This window comes from Hippocampus zosterae, chromosome 7 (genome assembly GCF_025434085.1).
Source record: "Hippocampus zosterae strain Florida chromosome 7, ASM2543408v3, whole genome shotgun sequence".
NCBI lineage: Eukaryota > Metazoa > Chordata > Actinopteri > Syngnathiformes > Syngnathidae > Hippocampus > Hippocampus zosterae.
In genome coordinates this window covers 18,206,186-18,231,774 of record NC_067457.1, presented here as the reverse complement: position 1 = coordinate 18,231,774, position 25,589 = coordinate 18,206,186, and the positions used below count along the sequence as shown (strand labels likewise).

General features: G+C 45.2%; 1 protein-coding gene across 3 annotated transcripts in view; it reads left to right on the top strand.

Annotated features, from left to right (window-relative positions):
- The window catches only part of trappc9 (trafficking protein particle complex subunit 9), an 82,926-nt gene that overhangs the window by 40,448 nt on the left and 16,889 nt on the right, over positions 1–25,589 (top strand). For all 3 annotated transcript variants that reach the window (XM_052070314.1, XM_052070313.1, XM_052070315.1), the window contains 3 exons: positions 7,599–7,709; positions 13,829–13,982; positions 16,371–16,461. In XM_052070314.1, coding sequence (XP_051926274.1) covers positions 7,599–7,709; positions 13,829–13,982; positions 16,371–16,461 — 356 coding nt within the window. The remainder of the gene's footprint in view (positions 1–7,598; positions 7,710–13,828; positions 13,983–16,370; positions 16,462–25,589) is intronic.

Genomic DNA, 25,589 nt, shown 5'->3' with positions numbered 1-25,589 from the left:
AAAAAATAACTCAAGGACTCGGAATTGTGAACATTGCTTGGATGAGTCCATCGGAACACAGAGTGCAGCGATCTCGCTGGGAATAAGAATAGCCAAAAAGGCTGAACACGAAAACAATTGCACATCGTATGAGCTCAAGTGGCGTTAAAGAACCGAGTGACACGTTGCGGACTGGTCAATCGTCCGCCTTTAAGCTCCACAGTGACAAGAGTCTCGAACACGTTGCATTTCCATTTATGACTTTTTTTTAATCTTTTCGTCACGTTTCCCGACCCCTTTTCTCAGATTGTAGCCCCTGCTCTCCCCTTCCCCTTCCCCCCTTTCACCTTTCCTTCCAATCTGCCACCACTTTCATCTTACTATCTACTCCATCACGTTACCTTCTTTTTTTTTTTTTTTCCCCTCCCGTCCGCAGCTACTTTTGAATTCTTACTTTTGACTCTCATCTCAACTCCTTCATACCTTGTAAAAGGACACAGGAGTCAAAATGGCTCCAAAAAAGGTCAGTCTTGGAATATTTGCCCCTTTCTTCATGATGTTTTAGTATTTTGGTGAATAGTTTCATCTTCCCGTGCGTTCTTTCCCGATGATCATTCTCATCAGCTTTGTCACCGCAAACTACTTACTAATTTGCGTCACTCCCTTTGCACGGTCGGCACTTTCGCACGTCTTATTTTATGCCGACGCTCTCTCTTTGTCTCACCTTTTCTCACGTCATCATTTAGTCAGCACATTTGACTCTTTGTTCACGGGGACTCTTTTTCTTTCTTATTTGATTTTTTAAGTACGTAAAAACATGCACCCATAAATTCCATTTAGCAGCTCCGATCTCATTTAAGCAGCAGTTTTCTCCAGCGCTGCTGCAGGCCTCCTCTTTGACCTCTCCCCGTGCTGGAAGTGACTCCGTTTTGTTTTTTTTTTCCTCCGACCCGCTCTTCGGGGGGGGGGCTTTGGCCTTATAAAAGGTGCCAGATCTGTTCAACGAAGTGGCAGTGAAACAGCATGTGTGAAATAAGCAGTGATCCATACATGAAGGTGGACATGTTTAAAAAAAAAAAAATTGGTATGTTGTGTGCCTTTATACTCTCTTGCGCGCTCTCTCTCTCGCTTTCTGATGGAGTTTGATGTCATTCTTCGCAATAGAATTTGTTGTTCTGTCGCCAGCAGCTGATGGATGTCGTGTAGTTGATGTAGGTGCGCACTGATTATTTATTTCCATCAAGCAGTTGATTTCTGCCTCGCCATAGTTAGATATCTACTCCTGATTTCCCCCCCGTCACCGTGCCCGGGGAATTGTGGGCGTGTGCTGTGAGGAAAGAGTCCACTTTCAACTTTACAAAACCTACACTTTGAGAAGCATTTTCCAAAACCTTTTCATACTTTTTTTTTTTCATGATTCTTGAAGGCAGCGTCGGTTCAATAGAATGCACAGACAAACGCCTTTTCGTGGAGTTGGACGCGTTTCCTACTGCGGGGTGGCAACCTCAGCACTTCCAGACTCCCGCGGTAGTCCCAGAATCATCGATCAATCTCATGTTTTTTGTCTTTTGTTATCCACCTACGGCCACCTCACAGCCCACTGGCTTTTACATTTTTTTCCCCATTTTATTTATTTGATTTAATTTTTTTATTTGCGATCTGACCTTGGCTTTTGACTATTTACAGCAAGCGTTGAGATCAAATCGCTGCTGCTTGATTTGGAGACTTTTCCGAGTCTCTTCTTCTCAATATTTGCAATATGTTAAGCCCCGGTTTAATTCGTTCGCGGAAATCTGTGAAATAGACAGCGGCATTCATTAAATTTCTTCTTCTTACCACCGTCTGACACGCTTGCCGCTTTACCTGAAATAATCATGTGGAAAGGTCGTCTTCTCCAACTGTGGCCGAAGGTTCTTGAAATATAAATTTGGCTTCACGAATAGAACTGAGGCACACGGCACCGCCGGTTGCATGATGTATCGCAAGCTTTTCATGCGTACGTGCGTTCCCGACCACTTCATTGATATCCCGCCAAAGTACGGGGGGCATTCAATATTTTATGGATATCAAAATGGAAGATCCTATTGGCAGTTTTGAATCATTCATCCACCTCAAATCGATGTGCCCTCGGTAGTAGCTCTGACGAATGCTTAACGAGGCGACGCCGCGTGCGGGGTTCACAAGTAGAGCCGCCGCTTCGACCGTTTGTTTCGCGTTATTTTAGTTCTCGCGCCGTAGCTCGCCTAACTTCCAGAAATCCACATTGTCTGCCGTTTATATCCCCGTCGCCATCTGCGCCGGACAGTGCGAGAGCGATGAGTCTGTGTTTCTTATCGGGTGGCTCTGATTGATTGCCCCGGCCGGCTTACTGGCCTAGCCTATAAATCAGTGGCTCACCCCCCACGCAGCCTGTTAATCACGTCCGCTGGCGGAGACAACAAGACAATTAAAGAAACATAGATAGACCTAAAATATATGCTCTTTTAATTGCCGCCGCGGTTTATTAGCGATTTAGACGTACTATAATCCTCCATTAACCCTGGGATTGAAGAGAACGGAAGCGAGCTGGGAATGAGTTTCGCTGATGCCCGGGAGGCAAAGCAAGGTGATGGGATGTTTAATTTACACTCAGCGTGCGCATATATGTAATATATATATATATATATATATATATATATATATATATATATATATATATATATATATATATATATATATATATATATATATATAATCGCATCTCGCCCATCTCCGCTTTGTTCCAGTAGCCCATTTTTCATCAAGGTGCTCTGGTTCCCCAGCACCTGACGCAGACCTTGTTTGGCCGGGCGACGTCTGAGCCTGCATGTCATTCGTTTTATTGTCTCTCATCAATGGCAAGAATAAGACCCGGCAATAAACAGCTATGCCCTGCCAGTGATCAGATACCCTGCAGGAATAATAAGGTGGCCAAAGGAAGAGATTCAGACCACGTACGTTAAGACCCGAAAGCTCCTAACCATGCATGGAGGGTTCCATCCCAAATCCAGCACCCTGAGACTGTACGCAAGCCGAAAGGAAGGAGGCCGAGGACTAGTGAGTGTGAGAGCCACCGTCCAGGATGAAACATCCAAGCTCCATGAATACATCAAGGAGAATGCTCCAACGGATGACGTACTCGGAGAATGTCTCAGACAATGGGGAACAGAAGATGAGGCGCTGGAAGAGGGACCATCATGGGAGGACAAGGCCCTACACGGGATGTACCACCGGACCATAACTGAAGTGGCTGATCTCAAGAAGTCCTATCAGTGGCTAGAGAGGGCTGGCCTGAAGGACAGCACAGAGGCGCTCATCCTGGCTGCTCAGGAACAGGCCTTGAGCACCAGAGCCATCGAGGCCCAGATATACCACACCAGACAAGACCCAAGGTGTAGGTTGTGCAAAGAGGCACCTGAGACGATCCAACACATAACTGCAGGGTGTAAGATGCTGGCAGGGAAAGCCTACATGGAACGCCATAACCAGGTGGCTGGCATAGTCTACCGAAACATCTGTGCGGAGTATGGACTGGAAACCCCAAGGTCAAAATGGGAAACTCCTCCGAAGGTGGTGGAGAATGACAGAGCGAAGATCCTGTGGGACTTCCAGATCCAGACTGACAAGATGGTAATGGCGAACCAACCAGATATCGTGATCATAGATAAAGGGCAGAGCAAAGCCGTTGTAGTGGATGTAGCGGTCCCAAGTGATGGAAACATCAAGAAGAAGGAACATGAGAAACTCGAGAAATACCAAGGGCTCAGAGAGGAGCTGGAGAGAGCCTGGAAGGTAAAGGTGACAGTCGTGCCTGTGGTGGTCGGAGCTTTCGGGGCAGTGACCCCCAAACTAGATGAGTGGTTGCAACAGATCCCGGGAACAACATCGGACATCTCAGTTCAGAAATGTGCAGTGCTGGGAACAGCAAGGATACTGCGCAGAACCCTCAAGCTTCCTGGCCTCTGGTAGAGGACCCGAGCTGAATGAGGGACGGACACCACCCGAGGGGTGAGTTGAGGATTTTTTATATATATATGTATCTATATGTATATATATATATGTATATATATATATATATATGTATATATATGTGTATATATGTATATATATATATATATATGTATGTATATATGTGTATGTATATATATATATGTGTGTGTATATATATGTATATATGTATATGTATATATATATATGTGTGTGTATATATATGTATATATGTATATGTATGTATATATATGTATATGTATCTATATGTATATATATATATATGTATATATATGTATATATATATATATGTATGTATATATGTGTATGTATATATATATATGTGTGTGTATATATATGTATATATGTATATGTATGTATATATATGTATATGTATGTATATATGTATATATGTATATGTATGTATATATATGTATATGTATGTATATATATATATGTATATATATATATATATACACACACACACACACACACACACACACACACACATATATCTTCTATCTATATATATATTATATTGCACGTCGTCCCGCACGCGGTCTGTTCTTCCGTCTGTCCCTTTTCAAAACGTACCTACTTCACCGCGCCGCCACTGCGCCGCTCAGGCAGTGGCTCACTACGATCGCGCGGGCATCTTAGCGAAAAAATGTTGTCTACCCACAAGCATTGCAATGAAATTGTTAGTTATTTAGTAGAGCTAAACATCTCTTTATTTTCGCGATAAGCAATGAAGATGAACAACAAGTTGAACCAAGCAACAACACTTTTGTGGGCCGAAGGTACACCTTACCAGCCTCCCGCAGGAACTAGCTGATGAGCCGCCCGGAGGCTCATTCAGCTCGGGTCCTCTACCAGAGGATATATATATATATATATATATATATATATATATATACACACACACACACACACATATATACCGTATTTTCACGACTATTCGACGCACCGTACCAATGGCCGCAGTCTCATTAATGGGTGACATTTCTGTATTTTACACATATACAGGACGCACCGCACGAATAGGCGCAGTTTTAAAGTGGTAAAACATACGCTTAAACATACGGCATGCATGCATGCTAACACGTTCGCTAACACGTTAGCTTGAAGCACACACTGAAGCTCGAAGCTAAAACACGTTTTTAAAAAGGCAACAAAAGCAGAACTGAGTTCGGGTGTATTTTATTTACAAGGTACTCACGTTTTTTGCTCAAGCATCACTCAGAAAGCCATCAAAGTCGTCATCTTCTGTGTCCGAATTAAACAATTGTGCAAGTATCGGTAATCCATCCAAACCGCCGGGTTCCCCCTCGTTGTCAGAGTCACTCTCGTCGTCATGTGGCTCCACGGAAATGATGCCGGCTTTGCCAAAAGCTCGAACAACTGTACTAGGAGCAACGTTCGTCCAAGCAGCTACAATCCATTCACAGATCTTGGCGTAACTAGCCCGGCGCTGCCTCCCACTCTTCGTGAAGCTGTGTTCGCCATCGATCATCCATTTTTCCCATGCCGCTCGCAACTTCACCTTGAACGCCCGGTTGATGCCGATGTCCAGCGGTTGGAGTTCTTTCGTCAAGCCTCCGGGAATGACGGCAAGCTCGGAGTTCATTTGCTTGACTTTGTCTTTCACCGCTGGTGTGAGATGGGCACGCATGGAGTCGCAAATCAAGAGTGACGGCGAGGCATGGAAAAAGCCATCCGGTCTCTTAACATACACCTCACTTAGCCACTCTCTCATTTTCTCCTCGTCCATCCAGCCCTTTTGGTTTGCTTTCACGATGACGCCGGCTGGAAACTTTTCTTTCGGCAGCGTCTTTCGCTTGAAAATCACCATAGGTGGCAGTTTCTGTCCGTTAGCATGACAAGCAAGAACGACAGTGAAAGCTGACTTCTCGTGCCCCGTTGTGCGTATCGCAACCGTGCTGGTCCCCTTCTTCTCCACAGTGTGGTTCACCGGGATGTCGAAAGTCAGCGGGACCTCGTCCATGTTGGTAATGTGGTTAGGCTGGATGCGTTTGTCGACAATCTTTTTACTGCAGTAGGTGCGGAAAACGGCCAGCTTTTCTTTGTAGTCCGCTGGAACTTGCTGAGCCACGGTCGTCTTCACTCTCATAGATAGATGGCGCCGTTTCATAAAGCGAAAGCACCAAGACGGACCTCCTTGAAAATGTTCAATTTTCAATTCTTCGGCTAACGTTTTCGCCCTTAGTCGAATGGTGACCGTGGAGACGCTTCTGCCGGCTGCTCTTTGATCAAGAATCCACCGCTCCAGTTGGTCTTCCAACTCTGGCCACCTCGCCTTATTTCCACGGAAACTGCGCTTGGTCTTTTTGACTTGGCGAAGCTCGTTCTCCTGCTTCCTCCATTTGCGAACCATGGATTCGTTAATATTAAATTCTCTGGCGGCTGCTCGATTCCCGTGTTTCACTGCATAACCGATGGCTTGGAGCTTGAATTGTGCTTCGTAGGCGTGTCTCTTTGTGGAACTCATTTTCGGGGGTTCTTGAAAACCAAAACCGAAGTTGTTTTGCAATAATGCACACACTCACATTTTATACATGTGCTGGTACCTGCTAGAGGCGTGCCTTACACGCCCACCCTTCACTCATTGCCGGACCCACCCCCTGCGTGCCTGTCCTCCCTCACGTCCACCTCTTTTCATATATGTAAATTATGGAGAGAGAGATATGTAAATATAAGTGCGCGGACGCACTTCACTGATTGGCCGACCGATTCCCCGCACTTCACTGATTGGCCGACCTCACTTCCGCCTTTTCTCTATATAAACAGCATGTCGGGTCTCAGCCAGATTTTGGAACTCGGCTCATAGAAAAGACGCATCGCATTATAAGGCGTCCTGTCCATTTTGGAGAAAATTTTAGACTTTTAATAGCGCCTTATAGTCGTGAAAATACGGTACATATGTCCACACACATACACAGCGGACGACATCAATACATTTGTTGTCATAGTACATTTATTTACAGCTAAAATATTGGAAATATCTCATCACAAGTTACTTTGGAGCCCAAAACAAAGCAGAAAGTTGGGAGTCTTACCCGTTTCTGTTGAGAGAGATCATTCCCTTTCATCAGTCATTACCAGGAGGGGAAATATCCACTTAGCTTAAAAGCCAGTATCGTCTCCTCCCGCTTGATGTCAATTGCAAATTTGGCTCCCCGTATGATGGCTGATAGAGGAGCGGGCCTGGACGTGGTTTGAAGAATGGCCTGCTCCGCCCAGACCCGGAGCACTCTCATGAAAGCATCGCCATCTTTTTGATGTGCTGACAAGGATTGATAGACGCTCCATGTTGGGTTTTTAGCTTTGCGGCCTACCTTGGCCATACACAAGTTTTTTTTGTTCTTTTAATGTCAATCCATTATGCGCACGTGGCTCTCAACAAAACCAATTAAGATTATGCGTAGTAGTGCATTTTAAATGGATCGGCAAATGTCATCCGAAGGTCAGGTTTTTGTGAGCAAGTATGTGCAAATAGCTCACGGAGCGGTGTTAACCTGCCGTACTTTTTCCATTTATATTTGACTTCATATTCACGAATACTCGGGGTGGGGGGGGTCATTTCTTTCCCACAGCACCCGCCAGTGCCATCTACTGCTGGATATTTTCAACCCAACGGAACACGAGCTCACCGTCAGTGCCAAGAACAACCAGGACCTAGTTCTCCATGCCAGTGAGTGCCAAAGGTAAGAAGAAGTCCAAATCAAAAATGATGACTACAAAATCAGGGAGGCGGGGGGGGGGGGGGGGGGGTCCTCTGGCGTAATTTACATGTTTATGTGGTTGCTAATCCAACCCTTTTGCTCCTTGTTCTAATTCATTGTTTAGACTCGAGTTATCGAAATTCACTGACAAATGTCTTCCTGAAGTGTCTGTCGATGTTCGGCGCGTACTACGCCACGTTTCCGCCGATGTCTTCACGTAACGTTTGGCTGGCCGTGCACCCAGAAATATCTCGCGGTGTCTGTAAACGACCTCAGCCTGCCTCTCGCCCCCCCCTGCCGCAACCTTGTCGTCGCACGGGTGAGTGGCAAATTATGATTACTGTCAGTATTTTCTCTCGGGTGCGCCCTCGCGAACGGGACGGACGCAGCCGCGGAGACTCATGAGCCTCTTCCCACGGGGGTGGAATGTTATTGTATGAGGGGGCATTACTTTGGTGACGATAGAAAGGGACGCTCGGCGTTCTATCAAGGGAAAGGAATAAATACTTGGAGCGATAGAACCAAATGCTAACATCGCTGCAAGGGTATTGCGCTAATTTTTCAGCGAGAGCACTTAGGTCTAGAATTGAAATGAAGATGGCGCAACCATATGGAAGTCCGAGTCATATAAATTCTTTCAAGCCTTCCGTAAATAAATTCTACATCGGGACGTAACCAGCGCCGCATGTGCCAAATTCAAGAAAGTCGCGCTGGTCTGACACGGTGTCCCCCCCCCCCCTTCGGAAAATGGTTGCGCTGTTAAGAGGTGTGCAGATTAAATACGATGAGCTGGGCCTATTCCCACTTCATGTCGTTCCACCAACAAAATGGTCTCGCAGGATATAGAGCATTTTGCATACACCCTCTCGCCTCACGTCAGACCGCCGTGTCGTTTTTGATATTTTTGCTCCTGCCTCGTGATCTCGTGATGAATGAGCTGTCGAGCTCAAGATGTTTGCTGGAGTATCCTGGATGTGCAAAGGTAGCCAACAAGCCGCAATAATGATTCTGTCAATCATCCACGTGCTAAAGCGTATCAATGGCAAGAGTAAAGCGTTAACATCCATCTTAGTGTTTTAAAAAAAAACAAACTCCGAACATGTACATTTAATTTATGCAAACTTAAATCATTGTTCAAATAATACAATTAAACCGATGCACAAAGTTCTTATTTTCTCATCTTACAGTACAAAAATGCTCCAATATAGTAGGCCTGTGGCCACTTCGTGTTACACGCAACACTTCTCTCCTTTTTTCGTTTCGCTCCTCGTTCGCTATTAGCATTGAGGCATCAGTGCGCACGCGTGCGGCCACACCTCGGCGCACAGGTTTTTCAAATCAAGCTTGTTTCCATGGTGACCACCTTCACTCCTTGTCGTTGAGAGGCACATAATGTATTTGCAGTCACTTATCCCGTCCGTCTTCAGTAAGTCCCAGTTGGACATGAACGCTATCTCACCCCCCCACCACCCGCTCCTGCAAGGATATTTGCTTTGCGCATCTTGTCCGCTCGCACTCATTCAAATTTATGAAGTGCTCATTACATGCACAATATGCCGTGTCGTGTCCAATAAAATAAAATAAAAAATACCTGAGCATGTCTTCCGGGGATCCACAATGTCCAACTGATGTCTGTTTTTTCCCTTCAGCAAATACTGGGGGAGACGGTACCTTCCCAAAGGGGCGCGTTACCCCCCATTGGTGCCAGTGAGATGAGGTTTGCTCCCCCCCCCCCCCTCTTCATAGAAACATTCCAGACCCACGTGTGATAAGGGAACATCTGCAATACAGAAAGGCCATCTTTAAATAACCTGTTTCGAAGCGTTTTAACCCCCCCACACGCGGAGCAGCAACACATTCAGGGCGTACTGCAGAACTCGTAGGCATACAGTTATCATCTCTGTGCTCGGCGATAGAACGCAAACAATGAACCGTGATAATACAGAGGAACATAGTCGTGGCAGAGTCGCTCCATCTGTCGCAGATTACTGACATTAGTCATTTGGCGTAACGTGTGCCGCGCGTCTGCCGATTGCTTCCCGTCTCCATTCCGTTTCAATATTCAAGACGACTGACACGCAGCAGGATCTTTTTCCAATCGCCTGTGATTTGATCTAGCCTGCGGCAAAACCATCGTACCCCGAGCGGTAGTCTCGGATCAGACGTGTATTATTTGTCACTGTTTATTTTCTGAAAACAAACACGCGCACACACAAAAAAAAATCCCCGCTCGAAATCCAGCTGTGGCTCTTCTTGCATGATATCGCCTCCATTCGACATTTGTCAAGCCTCTCACTTGCGCGTCACGAACCTTCTGGCTTTTAACAGCACAAACAGAAATAGCTCACTCTTGTCAGCCCTCGTAATAGTCTGCCGCCCCTGACTTTTAATGACAGCCGGCGCATTAGAAGATTGTCTGCAGAGTAACCTCCTCGGACGCGCCGGTGCGTTCCGTAATTGGCTGCGAGGATTTGTTTTGGATGGATCTCAGCATATTGAGTGAGGCGGAGACTGAGGCAGCAGGGCCGCCGCAAACAAAGGGTTACACGGAGTCGGCCGCAGTCTAAAAATAGACGCTCGCTCTCGCCTGCCTCTGCATAGGCCTCCACGGATCTCCGCCCTGAAGCTCTCGCACGTGAGCTAAAAATAGCCCTCCCAAATGAAAACGTGCATACGCGCGCTCGGCGAGCTCACGGCTTCTTCCCCTGCGGCATTATCGGTATCGAGAAGATGCATAGAGGGAAGGGGTGTCGTGAAATGCTGCTTGGAAATCATTTTGTGTTATCTGGGCTGCGTCAGGATGCAGTTGTTACTCACTATTCAGGTGCATGTGTAAAAAAAATTTTTTTAAAATGACATCGCGGCTCGCCCGTTTTCAGCTTTTGGTCACTTGATGTCTTTTTTGATTGACGGCAAGTGGCTGTACAAGGCAAAATGGCCGCCCACTAAAACAGGTGGATTTTTCTGCTTACGGTAAACTGTTTTGAGCCCCAAGTCTATAGATTTGCTTTTGAAGAAAAGCAACTCTCGAGTCAATATAAAATCCATCTAATCAATTTCCTGTAGCACTTATCTCCACTTGGGTAGCGGGTGAACATTGGGAGAATATGCAAATTCCACACGGGTCTCAGGCCAGATTCGAACCCTCTGACCTCACAACATGCAATCATTCATTGTGTGTTTTCCTTTCTCGAAAGAGGCCAAACGGAAATCCCAGCGATCTGTCAATAACGTGTCCTCCATTGCCATCTGCGGCTTCGGCTTGGCAGTGGCGACGTTTCGGAACTGAAAGTGAACCCGTATGCTTTGATATAATCATCATGTACTTTTGTTTGAAAGGCAACGCGACATTTAATTAGCGACGGGTCAGCTGGCGTTATCCCTGCCATTAGACCGGCATTACTGCCAAATTATTGTGAGATGGCGATAATTAGAAGCGCGGTGTCAGAGGTCACACCCGGCGGACGCCATGTTGCCGAGTTGCATGGCTTTTCGAGGTGTGTGCTTTTCCAAATAGATGTGTGACCGCGACATCAGCAACTTCTTTTTGGGTGGGTGACTTTTCCCAGGAAGTCGCGAAACCGCACATACTACCTTTCACTTTCTTCATAACCAGCTGCAAATACATCTACACACAGTAAGTTATGGCAGTGTGTCCGTGGTTTACGCTGTGTTAATGTTTTGGTACTCTGTTGCTATGGTAAATATTAGTAAAAATAAATACAGCTGTCAAAATTACTTGATTAATTGCCAACTATTTTAATAATCAAGAGATTGTTTAGTGTCTTTTTCTTTAGTGCCACTGTTTCTGAGGGGGGGGGGAAGTTTCGTAAGACACTTTAATGCAAGATCATTTTTAATTTCTTCTAAAATATTTGATAGAGACAGCTTGATGAAAGAAGCCAATCGCTATAAACTGAACAAATAGTATGTACACGTAAGCATCTGCATATATTCTTTATCCTCAGCAAGGAGGAGGAAGAGAAAATCAATATTACTTAGTGAGGAGCTGAAAACTGCTCTATCAATGCACAGTGTATCTGTCGGATACTGCCCCAAGCGCAATATGAAGAGTGCAAGTTTTATAATAAGAAACAAAACAATAAACAACAAACAGTACAAACCCATTTTTGTTGCGATCTCCGGGAGAGTGGAAAGAATGAATGGCATTTCCATTCATTTTAATGGAGAAAGACGATTTAAGATACCCCGACTCTTTTGACCTTTTCAACATCTAATCTTACAAATAAAAGATTGTGCATCAATTCCTATGTGGCAGCTGTTGCCTGCTGACGCGCGGTGTTCATTGTTAACATTTCACCCGCCAGCTCTCTCGAGTGCCTGCCCAACATCATGAAGTCGGAGCACCTCTGCATTTGAAAAGGACTGTCGGCAAACAAAAGGTTCTGTGAATCGTGTGAGATGGCGCTGCCTTGAATGGATTTCATCAAAGCAAAAATAGCCAGAGTAATGATCTTTGAATTGGATCTGCTCGTGAATGCCTTCAGCTGACTCAAATCGTCTCGGGCTTGCAGTAAAACTCATTGGGAGTCATGAAAATGCCAATGAGATACGGGCTCCAAACACAGTGAGATTGGTAAGCGCCGCAACAAGAAACTGGGATCTGTTTTCATGGACAAATGAAATTACAAACTGTATGCAAATTTGGCTTTCGTTTGTGCGCAATCATTTTAAGAAAATCAAGATGCTAAGTGCTCATCCGTCTCATCGCCGCCCGCGCGAGACGAGGAGGTGAAATCCACTGCAGCGTTCGCGGCAGACGCGTTCCTCGCTGGCCACTTTTCGGCACGCAATTTGTTTTTCAAACTCTCACAGCGGTTTAGATCGGTCTGCGATAGCCTAATCCTGAAAAATCATGTCGCTGGGAGGAGATGATAACGTGTTGTGCTTGCAAACTTTGGCCTGGTGCTTCTCTCTTCGCGTAACAAGTAAGTTGATCTTTCTGGGAAGCTACAGAAAGGAATTGGTCCCTCATGGGATAGCATTATTTTTATACCCATTATTGTCACTTGGCATTCGAGGAAATTTTATTTTGGGGCAAAAATGAACAATTAATCGATGAAAAAAATGTTTCTATACCAGCTCCCTGGAGTATTTGAGCTATAGTGTTTAGTGCACGACAAAAACTGGCTTGAAAATTAATGGACGATGAGGCACTCTAAAGCGGCTACATGAGTGAACCCTCGTAAGAGGAGGATTGAGGTACAGTTGGCGAGCTAACGGCCGGCTGGCCGAACGCTGATCCGAACCAAGGTCCTGAAATTGATTTATCGGGGGGGGGGGGGGGGGGGCGCTTGCTGGGTCCCAAATGCAACTCTGTGCCTTTTTTAACGCCATCTCCTCAATTGATTACTACATAGTTCTCAGTGAAATAAAACTCAAACTTTTTTTGTCAAGGGTTTTTGATTTTCTTTTAATTAGGACTGAACTGCTTTGTTTGCTTAGTTATAAACGACGGCGTATATCGAATGTGGTCTATGTCCCCGTAGCAAGAGTGGAAATCTGTCATGAATGGATTTCATGAAAATCTGACTGATGCAGGTTCCAGGAAAAATGCACTAACCTTTTCGCTTCCCTCGTGTTTATGTGTTTGGTCTTGTTTGAAGTGCTAATCTAACAGCGTTGTTCTTGGTAATTACTTGAAAGACCAGCAGCCCCCTCCCACAGGCCGGGCCAGACGGTGTCCGTGTTTCGTATTTTTAGTCCGGGTGTGTGCGACGTGTTTGAAAAATGGAAAAAGCAGCACTCGTTTGAAAATGGGACTTCAGTCGTTGACCTAAGGCTTGTGCCACTAATCTTCAAAGGTGACTGGTTGAGTGTTGTTCTGCTGCAAGACCTGCAGTTTACCCCCCCCCCCCCCCACCCCCTTATTGTTTTGAAACATCATTATCTCATTTTTGCTGCTTTGTTGTAAAGGCTCCCAGACGATAATTGCAATCTTTTTTTCTTTTTTTTTGCCTCTGTGTCCCTTTGATGCGTTTCATCAACCCTTTCTGTTCTCTGGTGGTTTGTAATACGTTCAGGGGCGTGACAGATGAGATCATTCTTTTACTCTTTTTTTTTTTTCCCCCTCCCTCCAGGATGGCCATCCAGGTTGACAAATTTGACTTTGAGAGTCTGCCAATGCCCAACCAGGAGACAATTCACTTCACTAACCCCAAACAGCTGGAGGAGGAGCGACAGCACGCTCAGGGCTGCCAGATCAACAGCGAGCTGGGCATCTGTTGGAGCATCATATCCTTTTCGGGCTCGCTCGACTTTTGCCTGACGCAAAACACGTGCAATCATTCTTTATTTGTATCTTCGTGATTTAGCGTCCTCAGCATCTTGAACCACCTCAGTTCATGAGGAGGTGATATATACTGTATATATATATATATATATATTTTTTTTTTTTTTAAGGTGGCTAGTACATTGGGAGAGTCGGATCTGCATCGGCAGTCGGAAGAGTGATACAAGACATCAGGATTCTACATCTGGAGGCCCCTCTGGCCAGTGGGGAAGTTGTTCCTCAGCGCTGACAGATGGCAGAGCTTTATTGGCTCCGAGCTTGACACTTTGACACCGTGAAGCGATGTTCTCGCGTGTCAATCTTAACGTGTAGCCATTACTCACGCTGACCTTGTATTGGGCCTCTCGAAGATAGACTTTGAGGCAGTTCAATCTCTAAGGCGGCGGTGTCAAACTCAATTTTAGTCGTGGACCACACCGCACTTCTAGTTTCCCCCTCAAAGGGTTGTTGATCATCCATCCATCCATCCATCTTCTACCGCTTATCCGGGGCCGGGTCGTGGGGGCAACAGCTTTAGCAGGGAAGCCCAGACTTCCCTCTCCCTAGCTACTTCTTCCAGCTCTCCCCGGGGGATCCCGAGGCGTTCCCAGGCCAGCTGGGTGACATAGTCTCTCCAGCGTGTCCTGGGTCTTCCTCGGGGTCTCCTCCCGGTGGGACATGCCCGGAACACCTCACCGGGGAGGCGTTCAGGAGGCATCCGAATCAGATGCCCAAGCCACCTCATCTGGCTCCTCTCGATGTGGAGGAGAAGCGGCTCGACTCGGAGCCCCTCCCGGATGACCGAGCTTCTCACCTTATCTCTAAGGGAGAGCCCGGACACCCTGCGGAGAAAACTCATTTCGGCCGCTTGTATCCGGGATCTCGTTCTTTCGGTCACGACCCATAGCAACCAAATAAAATAGATCGTGTACAAGTGCAAGATCCTGATGAGGTGCATCAATTTCTTAGCCAGTACACAGTTGCCGCTTGATTAGGTTGCTTTTATGTACATTTTTGGGGGGTTTTATCTGGCCCCCAGGTCTTTAGTTTGACACCTGTGCCCTGAGGTCTTCATAATGATGCTCAAGTTTGAATGTCTTATTGAAAACCGAATACACTATCAGTCCCACTCTGAATGTAGGTACTGCATAAGTAATGTAACCCCGGGGACAGATTGAATCGGGGAGACTCAATATCAGGACGGCGCTTGTGTTACTGATGAAATGGAAGAAATCTTGCTTGGTCATAGTGCGCAATTTAACTCGATCTAAATAACATCGAGGGCAACTTGCAATTATTTTGGTTGTCGGGATGAAACCTTTGACCCGTAGATGTTGCTGGGAGGGAAGTTAAGGGATCGGAAATGTCACAAGAAGTTACTGTCGGCCTGCCCGACACGTGTTTTGGTCCTCGAGTATTCACAGCCCTTGTCTTGAACCTCAAAATTCGATAATAACTTGGAATCCATTTGAGAATAATCCGGTAACATAAATTGTGAAAGCGACGCTCTGTGAATACTTTTGAGATGCGCTGCACCCATAATGACAAACAACCTCACACGGCTGTCGTCACACGACGCGACGTCTGAGCCCCCGAGGAACTCATTTTGTGAATTAAGTTCCAAAGTGTCATTGTTTTCGCCGCGGCTCTGCGAAAGGTTCTTGTTTGCCGTACGGCTAGCTCGCAAAGGTTAATCGAAGTGTGTTGTTCACTCATATCCCACATCCAAATGTCAGCTGTGTTAGATGATCATTGTATATTATCTGGATAATTGCTCTCTGATGACCGTATTTGGTCCGGTGCGATATCGATCAGTTTGTTACTACCTCTGGAGTCAGGTTACAAAAACATATTTACCCAAGAGCCCTTGAGATTTTGAGGTGAACGCTAATAACGGTAATAACCTAATATTAGTTTGTGTCATTTAAAGCAGCGGTTCCCTTCACAGTGTAAATCATCAGAATAATTGCTAAGGTGGCACAGTACGCTAAGAACAAAAAGAGTGCCCGGAATCGCGTTTCCGTTGAAACTAATCAATTGTGAACAGATAATTAGGTCAGTTAATAAACACCAGCGACATAACAGCCGAATGTCCCGAAAACAGAAACAGAGTCAGTATGTTCTTACGTCTCCCTTACGTCATCCAGGTTGACAATAGACAGATTCCAAATGAACACGCTTTGAGTGTCATTGTTTCCCAAGACTTTTGTGAAACCAGCCCACGGTTTTAAATCAAACGATCGGAGGCACGCAATCTGCAGCCACACGATCATCAAACGTCTGTGCGATGCTGAAGCAGATCAATAAGACACAAAGTTTTCTTGGCAGTTTCCCTTGACCACAAAAGCCACCCTTCCCTGCGGCGCCAAGGAGAGGCCAGCGTGGAGGGAGTCCTCAACCAGCTGGTCCTGGAGCACCTGCAGCTCGCTCCTTTGCAATGGGGTGAGTCTCATATGGCAAATGCCAGCTTTATTTGTCACCGCGAGAAACTTTGCTTGCGATTGCGATCCCTGGTTATCCAGTCACCTCATTAGCTGTCACTTAGCATGTGAAGCCCCGCAACTGGTCTCAAGCCATGTTTGTATTTGCATACGTAATGGCCTGCAGTCTATTTTGGAGAATTGGAGAGCAGCTACTACTCCACTGTGCGAACCTCCGGAGACGCGCCGAGCGCTTTTTTTTTTTTTCTCCTGGTCGCACCATCTGCGATCATCATCTGGAATCACTTTTGATTCGCTGAGGGTGGGTTTATTTTTCAGAGATTCACGGCAGTTTTGGGCAGTGCCAACTTTTTGATTCATCGACTGGGGCCATCGTGATCTTTTCTCTACACAAAGAAAGCAATTTACAAAATGAGTGATCAGTGATCAGATCAAGTTTATGGGGCGGCGGAAGAGGATTTTTTTTTTTCGGATGAAGATCCTCCTTCTTTAGGGAAAAGTCTGAACCCCCCGCCCCCCCCAAAAAAACTATTTTTGCTTCTTTTCCCTTCCATCGTTATTTCCGTAAAGTTGCCCTCACGCTTCCAGTCTCGGCCTTTACAAGCCCTGCTGATTATATGAGCCAAGTAATTTGCCTCAGCCCATTAGGATGCCTTTATCTGTGTTGCCAAAACTATTATAGGCTCAATTACGGATCTAATTCAAGCTTTTCCCCTGCGCCTAAAATGCTAAGTCGGATAGGATGCGTTTGCTCGCTTTTTCTCTGCTTCACACTCATAGGATAAAATTAATAAGCTCTGCTTGCCAAACAGTTAGTTTGTAGTTGCAGTTGTTGAAGGGGTGTTTTCAACAACTGCAACTACCAAAAAAAAAAAAAAAAGGAAAATCGTTGTGTTCAATGTGTCTGTGTGTGGGTGTATGGGGTTGTTTTCCACCTTTTGGCAGATACTCAGAAAGAAGAAGCTGTTCCCAGGCCATAATGATACTCTGTCAGCAATCCCCACGTTGGGTGAACTTTTTTCTTTTTTTTTAAACTTTGTTATTCCTGCTAAGAGCAAAGCATACACGTCTAAAAGCCATGGGAAGTTTTTTATTTTTATTTTAACAATTCAGGCCCATATTTTATTTGCGAATTTCTTCACGCAGAGTGGAAGAGATTTCTTTTATTTATTTGAAAAAGGCGCTGCCAAGCTGCAAAAAGGAAGGCGTAAATAAGACCGGTCTCGCTTGAATCGATGATGTGAATCTTTGCTTGGTTTCTTGATTAATTCCAATAGATTTCTGCAGAGTCTTTGCGATTCTCAGTTCAATTTAATTTTCCACCTCAGCAATCAAAGGCCACTTGTCAGACCCACTGTCCTTCTGTTGACAAAATTTTGGTGGGAGCACGGGGGTGGGGGGTTAGAAAAAAAAAAAGCCCAGCAAATCGTATGCATCAACCATTGATTTCATTGTGTGTCTGAAAGGGTAGACAGTTTTACAAACTCACTGAATGCCAGAAGCTTAGTCTCGGAAATGCTCGGCTAATGTTTTTCTGAAGGTTACTGCCTGACTGCCTTTATGATCTCTGACAACATTTTATTGCACTCACAGTCACCGTAAGGTGATACTCTGCCTTCTCAGAAGACTAAGGTGAAAAAAACGGGGGAAAAAAACCCTCCGGCTGCTTTAAGGTGGACTCACCGTGAGGTTGCCATATTTCAAAACAAAATTCAGTGCTCGCCTTGTTTTTCCATTCTTCCATCTGTGACTTAGTCTTCAAATAGTTGCTGGTTAAACTTACGGAAAGCATTTACATATCACATTTCACGTACGGGTTATGCATTCCGCTGTCTCGGGTCTTCCTGACCTCCGTTGTACTTGTTTTCTCCCAGCCCATTATATACCAAAACGAGAACACTATAAATCAGTTTGAATTGCCCCACGGTTTTTGGACATTTTATCAAGCATGATAAAGTGTGCGACAGTATGACTGCAAAATTTAGTCTGTAAAAAAAAAAAAAAAAAAAAAAGTGGAAATGTATTTTCACACAGCCTTTTACAGAGACAGTGGGCGAAGGGTGCTGGACAGGACCGAAGAATTAAAAACTAAAATCTAGCAAAATACATCAGTGTAAGCAGGACAGCAGGTTCACAAAAATGCCAATGAACTGCAACATAGAAACCCGCTTTATAGCAGATTTTATTATGACCCCCCCCCCCCCCCATTTTTTTTACAAAATCCCTATGACGTGCTTTTGCCAAAGGACGCACCCAATTTCTTGCTCTTTCTTTATTGTTGAAATGAGCAACCGAGACCGCGCAGCGACAAGAGTGACAAGAATCCCGCTGTTGTTACCATGACGACCGGTGGCCATACTTCACCTGCCTCTCGTCATCTCACCGGCAAGTGTATGCTTAACAGGAGGCCGGTGTCGTGAAAAAAACCTTCAGTAAAACTTTTCATGTTCACTTTATTCTTATTTTTCGTCTATTGTATTAATTATTTTTAGTCATCATACATTCGCTTATGCCTGACATGATAAATTGATTATGCTTGCAAAGAAGAACATCGTCCCATCCACCTCGCCTCACTCGCCAAAAGTTCACTTTTTTCTTTTTTTCCACCGCCAAAATGAAAATAACGAGTCAATGTAAGGTTGAAATGAATTGTAGCTGTTGCAAAAATTGCATTACTGAGTGGAATTTAACACGCTCCAAGGCGTGAAATTGTCTGCTTGAGAGTCGCATACCTCATAATACATATTTAAATTGTGCCTCCCTTCAAAAATTGGTTTTATCGTGTGAATCTCAAGTGCAAATACAAAACCATCCAATCCATTCAACAAAAATGCTACGGGGCGTAACAATCCCACCGTCACACATCGTTTGCGGTCACAATGCCGGAACGGAACAGGTGCTTTTATTTGCCTTTTACAACCTGCCGTTATGCAGATAAACGTATTGATTCTCGAGTCGCTGGTCTGTCATCTTGACGAAAGGCAAAGTGATGTGCCTCGTAATGAGGCGCTACTATATCGACTTAGTGGGGTGCTGCTAAATACACATTCAGATGGCCAATTGGATCGCGGTGATGCATGCGTAGTTTGCATATGGCCTCACAGACTTGATCAAAGACTGTAGCAGTACAAAATATGCGAAATGAAATGATTTGCAATTTCAAACAGCCGCATAGTGCTCTCGCCGTTTTGCTTCGAGAAGCAAAACCGCAATCCCACATATACGGACTTTGCCCCCCCCCCCCAGCCGCCGCCCTCCATCGTTCAATGGAATACAAATTCACCCATGAATGGAAAGACAAATGTTTAACCTGGAAGAGAGATGGAAAGAGGAGGATGGAGGGTGGGAGGAGGGAGGGAGGGGGGGGGGGCGCCGTAAAAGGCGAAGAGATAATTTAATAAGACAGCACTTGTGGAGCGACTCACACAGTTTCAGTTTTATTCCGCCTCCTCTTTTGTACCGCCCCGCTCACACAGATGGACATTTGGCTTTTGAGTACACACAGGGGATTCTTGCCTCTTGAAATAATCTGCCTCCAAGCCTTTGTTAGGTGCCCAATTGGCATTACTGATGCACGTTGGCAAATGATGCTGCTGGGTAGTGTAGCCCCTCCCCCTGAACAAAAAAAAAAAAACACAACCACTCTTTGACGTTGATGGTATACGGACCGTACAGCCCATATCAGGGGACTCGGTACCCGATAGGTCTTGTTCAGCTTGACTGGATCCCCAACGACTTTGAGGTTTACCACCACGACAGGCACCGACTCCTTTAAGGCTCCAGCCCCGATGGGCCGCCTTCAAAATAAAAGCGCCTAAACATGGTCCACCAGGACTCAATGTTTGCGGAACATCTCCTCTAAAACAATCTCTTCCGTGCATATGCTGCGCCGTGCCGACCTAATTGGTGCGTAGAGGCTATCTGTCGATAAAATATCAGGAATTTTATGGCCACCTCACCCGCTTTGTCACTATCCAACTCCTGGAAGAGAGAATCTTAAATTTGCAACAAGAGCTGTCCATTTAGCTGATTGATAGACCCGAAGAGGAGCGCCGGCCAAGCAGAGTTGGATTTATCTGCTTGTTTTTAACCTCCGTCGCCCAGGCTCTGTCAATCTACCCCACTAAACATCTCCTCCTGACGGCAATAGAAAGGCAGAGTGGGCGTGAATGCCTTTGTTGGGGCCCTTTTCCTCCAGGGGATTTTCTTCTATAGGGTGGGTATGGCTGACTCAAATGGAATATATGTTTGGTCTCTGGACTGACGCACTCTGAAGTTTAATTGGAGGTTTTTCAAAAATACACTCACGTATTGAGCTTGGAAGTCAAGGCGCTACCATAAATAAATTGACGCGATGTTCTCCTGAGTGTGCGAGCCGTTCCACGCATGACCCCTCGTGTTCTTTTTTTTTTTTTGCTTATCAGCATCAGAAATAAATTTAGGGACACCAGAAGCCAAAATTTGCTGTCAAGATAAAAAGTACGTAGTTCGTAAGTCCCTTCGTAAACTGTTGGCGTTGTTACCTCAACCCAACATGTGGCATGCTTACGTCTGTCCAAGCGGAAACAAAGCGATTGACGTAAAAATCGCGTGAAATGCATGTATACACATTAGGTTTACGATGCATTCAAAAATATGAATTACAATGGGTCTCTATGGTGCAAAATATGTAAATTGTGAAGATTAAGTTATCAAAACGTTTTTTTATTATTGTTGAAATTCCTAAGAATTATCAGACGGTGGCGTCATGAAATTTAGGCCATTTTAGAACCCCGCCGCAAGTTTCAGCTCTCTCGTGTTGTTCTGAATGCCTTTGCCTTTGATTCAAAGACATCATTTTATGTATATCGCATGCGGTGCACTACGAGGGTTAAAGTTGATGACTCTCGGGAGGAGCGGTGACTGTGAGCAGACCTCTCGCCATAGGATAATTGCTCGGAAAATATATTTTAGGAACTTCAAATCTGGCATGTTGTGAGTAATCTGAATAGAATTGCTCATTTTAGGTTTGATTTTGTTTTGTGTGTGTGTGCGTATGTGTGTACTCTCATCTCACTTTCCTCCCCACTCCCCCTTCTGCGTTCTGTCTCTGAGTGGATGTCAAGTTAGCGCATTTAGCAGGCTTGGAGCATCCATTTATGAGACATTTATCACGACTACAGAGCAATTCGGGCTCTCGGTGCTTCAGCGGACATTTATCAGCACTACACCCGCTTGCCACCGTTGGTACACCTCATAAGATCTCATTCATTGAGACGAGAGGGATTCGTGAATTTCACTGTGCTGTGTTCTCCGCACTTTTTTTTTTGTTTGTTTTTTTTTATTCTTTGGGAGGCAACAAAAGTATCCCCGGCGGCTGCTGCCTTCTCATCCGTGAAAGACAGATTACCTGTCATCTCTCAAGGCAACAAAATCAAGTCTCTCATGTGTCGTCGCCTTAAAAGTCCTCGCGCGCCCAGCCTCGCTCGCTGGCTGCCACATTAGGAGCGTCGCCAAAAAGAGGGAGTGCTGTGATTACGTCTCTCTCACCTGTGCCAGGAAAAAAAACAAAACAAACAACACTGCCACGTTATTCGCAGAGAGTATGCATCATCAATCCTCATCAGGCGCCAACACAAACAGATCATCGCTTGGATGCCTTGTTGAGGCGCCACGAGTGTTGGCGGGATCGGGTAATGCCGTGAAATGATGGAAAGGCTTGTTTTTAAGTGCCGCATCTTGGCGACGAATGCAAAATCATAACATGCAAAGCAGTCGAGTTTGGAATACAAATGCACGTAACGCTGAACGCCGCTACTCGCTAAAGCACGGTTCGCACGTGCTTCCTGCATGTTGTCACACTGATGAAAAAAAACGAAGGCGCTATAACCTTTGAAGAAACACGGCGTCCTACCTTGACCTTGTATTTTGAAGAAGAGGGAAAAAAAGCAAAATGGCAGTGCCTTGACTTGTTATTCTTGAATTGACTACGCCAGCATTTCAGAGTGATCTGGCTAATCATATGATGTCGCTTTTCGCCAGTCTATTTGACAACGGCGAGTCATGACACCCCCCTTACAAACCCCCCCCCCCCCACCCCCCCACCCTACCTCAGAGACGAGTCCTTTTTGCCACGCTCATCTGTCACCATTGATCTTCATTAACCCATTCAGTAGCAACCAATTCTAGACCAAGTCTGAAAAGACGTTTCTACACGTCTTTGGGAGTGAATGAGTTAACGATGCTCTGGTGCCAAATCTTCATATGTCTTGGTTATTTGCAGACTGCCTTTTCGTGTGGGTAGGAAGCCAATAAAATTGGAAGATAATTGGCTGTAAATTAATTAATAAATAAATAAATGAAGGTGGGAAAGTACCGAAAGTTTCATCTCAACGTCCGCTGCGGGCAATCTCAAAGTTAAGTGTTGATTGTAAAATGCACTCCTCTGTCCAGACACTCATCGGTAGTCGAGAGGTTCGCGTACCTTTCACTCAGCCGGTGTGGGATCAAGACCCACTCGATTCAGTCTTTCCTAATCCCCCCTTTGATTGACTGGCGATCGGTCCGGTCCGCCTTTCAACTGAGCTCACCTGCTGTGCCCCCCAAACGGGATAAGTGGTCTAGAAAATAGAAAATATTACTCGAGCCAAACATTGATTTATTTCCCTGAAAGGTCTTTTCTCTTTCATACACATTCTGTGCATGGCGTCCCACAACCGAATGTTTCTTTAGCACTTGATTGCATTTTAACTGGACGTGATCGGTTTTGTGTCGTCTGTGAGAAGAGTATTCACTTTGTCCATGCGGGGGATGTCAGATTTGAGGCGGCTTCAGCGATTCTGCCTAGGTTTCACCCGTACATTCCGAAAAAGGAATTGATTTGCTAGTGATGTTAGAGTGACAGGCAGAACAATTAAGTGTATTTCCGTTACAGGGCAAAAGGTCAGTGAACAAACGCTGCCTTGAGTTGCTTGTGTTTCTACTGAACGATTTTGGGGCGTCTCCACACGGCAATTTCTCCGCGGCCGATTCGCTGTATGTCCTCCTCCTATCAAAGTGGGCTGGCCCTTTGTTCTCACCCTTTTGTCCGCGCTTGTCATTGTGCGAAACACCTGGTATTTCAAAACAATCGCGCTTTGACGAGTAATTAAAAGCCGTGCCACTTGCTCGCCGGGTCTCTTTTCAATGCGGCATTGTCTTCAAACGCTGTATGTTCCGGTGGTTCCCGAAAGCAACGACTGCCAACCGCTCCAGGTGGTCCAATGATGTAATGCCATTCCCACCAAGCCATTTGGTCAAGTTTGTATCGCGTTTTGGGGTTTTCTATTGATAAGCGTGCCCTAACAACCGAGTTCAGAACTCCTTTCGCTAACGTAGGATGTATAGGACTTCTGGATTCTCGACGCCGATGTCTGTAATGAGCATCCGGGATAGGCAATCTATACGCGGTTGTCATCCTCTCCTCCGTGAGAAAGGGAGATGAGCTCGCCGGCTTGCGGTTAACGGGTGCACCCCTCCCACGGGGAGCCTGTGTTGTGCTGTATACGGTTGCAAAGGTTAAGCGGTGAGTCAGAAGCGGCGATGACAGGTAGAGCGACGAGCCCCGGCCGAGCCGCTGCGGCCACGCTCTGTGCTGCACGCGAGCGCCTGTAACTCGCTTGACTAATCGGATCTCTTCCCTCTGTGGCTTTGCATGATGGTGGTAGCATCCATAATGTTACGATGAGGTAAGGGGGGAGGCTTCCTTTTCTCTGACCGCAGCTTTTCTCGCACTGCATACTCCCTGAAAAAAAAACCCAAAACAAACAAGCAACAATTCAGTTCGGAAAACTTGTCGGATCATGCCAGGGTGATCAAAGCGAGCGGATTGCTGATCTTATGTCATAGAGTATAAGAACAGGGCTGCGCCGTGAAAAAAAAATCATAAAAATCAGAATCATTTAAACCATAAATATATCGCTATGTATGTATGTAATACCGTTTCCGTTTGACCTTAAAACATTGCCCTGAAAAATACACTTGTGGCAAAGACTCTCCGTACCTTTGACTCAAACTAGACTTTGCGCTTCCCCGACATCCAAAGCTTGACTCTCTCAAGATGACTCACACTACTGTACTCCTTTCCTATTTGGACAGCTTGTGTCATTTTAAGGCAAATAGATGAATTTGTGAATCTGTATTGGTTACTTTAGTTGAGCTACATTTTGGCCACAGGGTAATTTAGGGGGGGAAATTACTTGTAAATAACTCATTGTCAAACTTTCCAGAGTGTACTTTTAATCTCAGTGGGCAGTTGTTCGCACATTAAAAAAAAAAGGTTTTTGCATCCATCATCCAGAAAACAAATTACCAGAGACTGTGTCATGCTATTGTGTCTATTTGATATAATTCAATTCCATTACAAATGCATATTGACATTTTTTCCCCCCTCACAAAGAGTTTTTCTCACAATGACAAGTCCTAACCACAACTCAATCCGTCAAATTTCAGACACATTCACTTCTATTATCTTTTTATTCAAACATCTTAGATCTTTTTCGTCAAAATGAATTGAATGACATCAATTGTACTCGCAATCGGCCCATGTAATTGTCCCTATTCATTTATTACCGTCGAAGAAAAAAAAACAACAAAAAAACTTAAGTGTTTGTGCGATGAACATATACGACAGTGTCCTCAGACACACAATTTAATTCCGACGGCAATAACAACGAGATGGCACGTTGTTATGCGTCCATTTGTGCATCTCTGTGTGACAAGATAAGTCACAAGTGTTTTGCCTTTGAGCTGATTTTAGGTTGACAGCCTGTCATTATTTCATTATGCTAGTGCGAGGAGCTGCCCACACCTCTGGCTGTAAGCAAGGCATGACCAACTGATTTACCAGTCGTGTCTAAATCAGGTTTTTATTCACCCGATTTTTTTTCAATTTTATGATTTATTTTTGCAGACATGTATATCAAACTATGCGATGTATTTACCTAACCCACGTCACTTTAGCAAGTGTTCATTCCCACATAGTTTGGCTTTTCTCATTTGCCAGCATTCCGTTGTTTGAAAATCCTGTGTTGAAATATATTGCCAACTCTCAACTGTATTTATAGAGCACCTTCAAACAGCCATCGCTGCATACAAAGTGCTGTACATGGA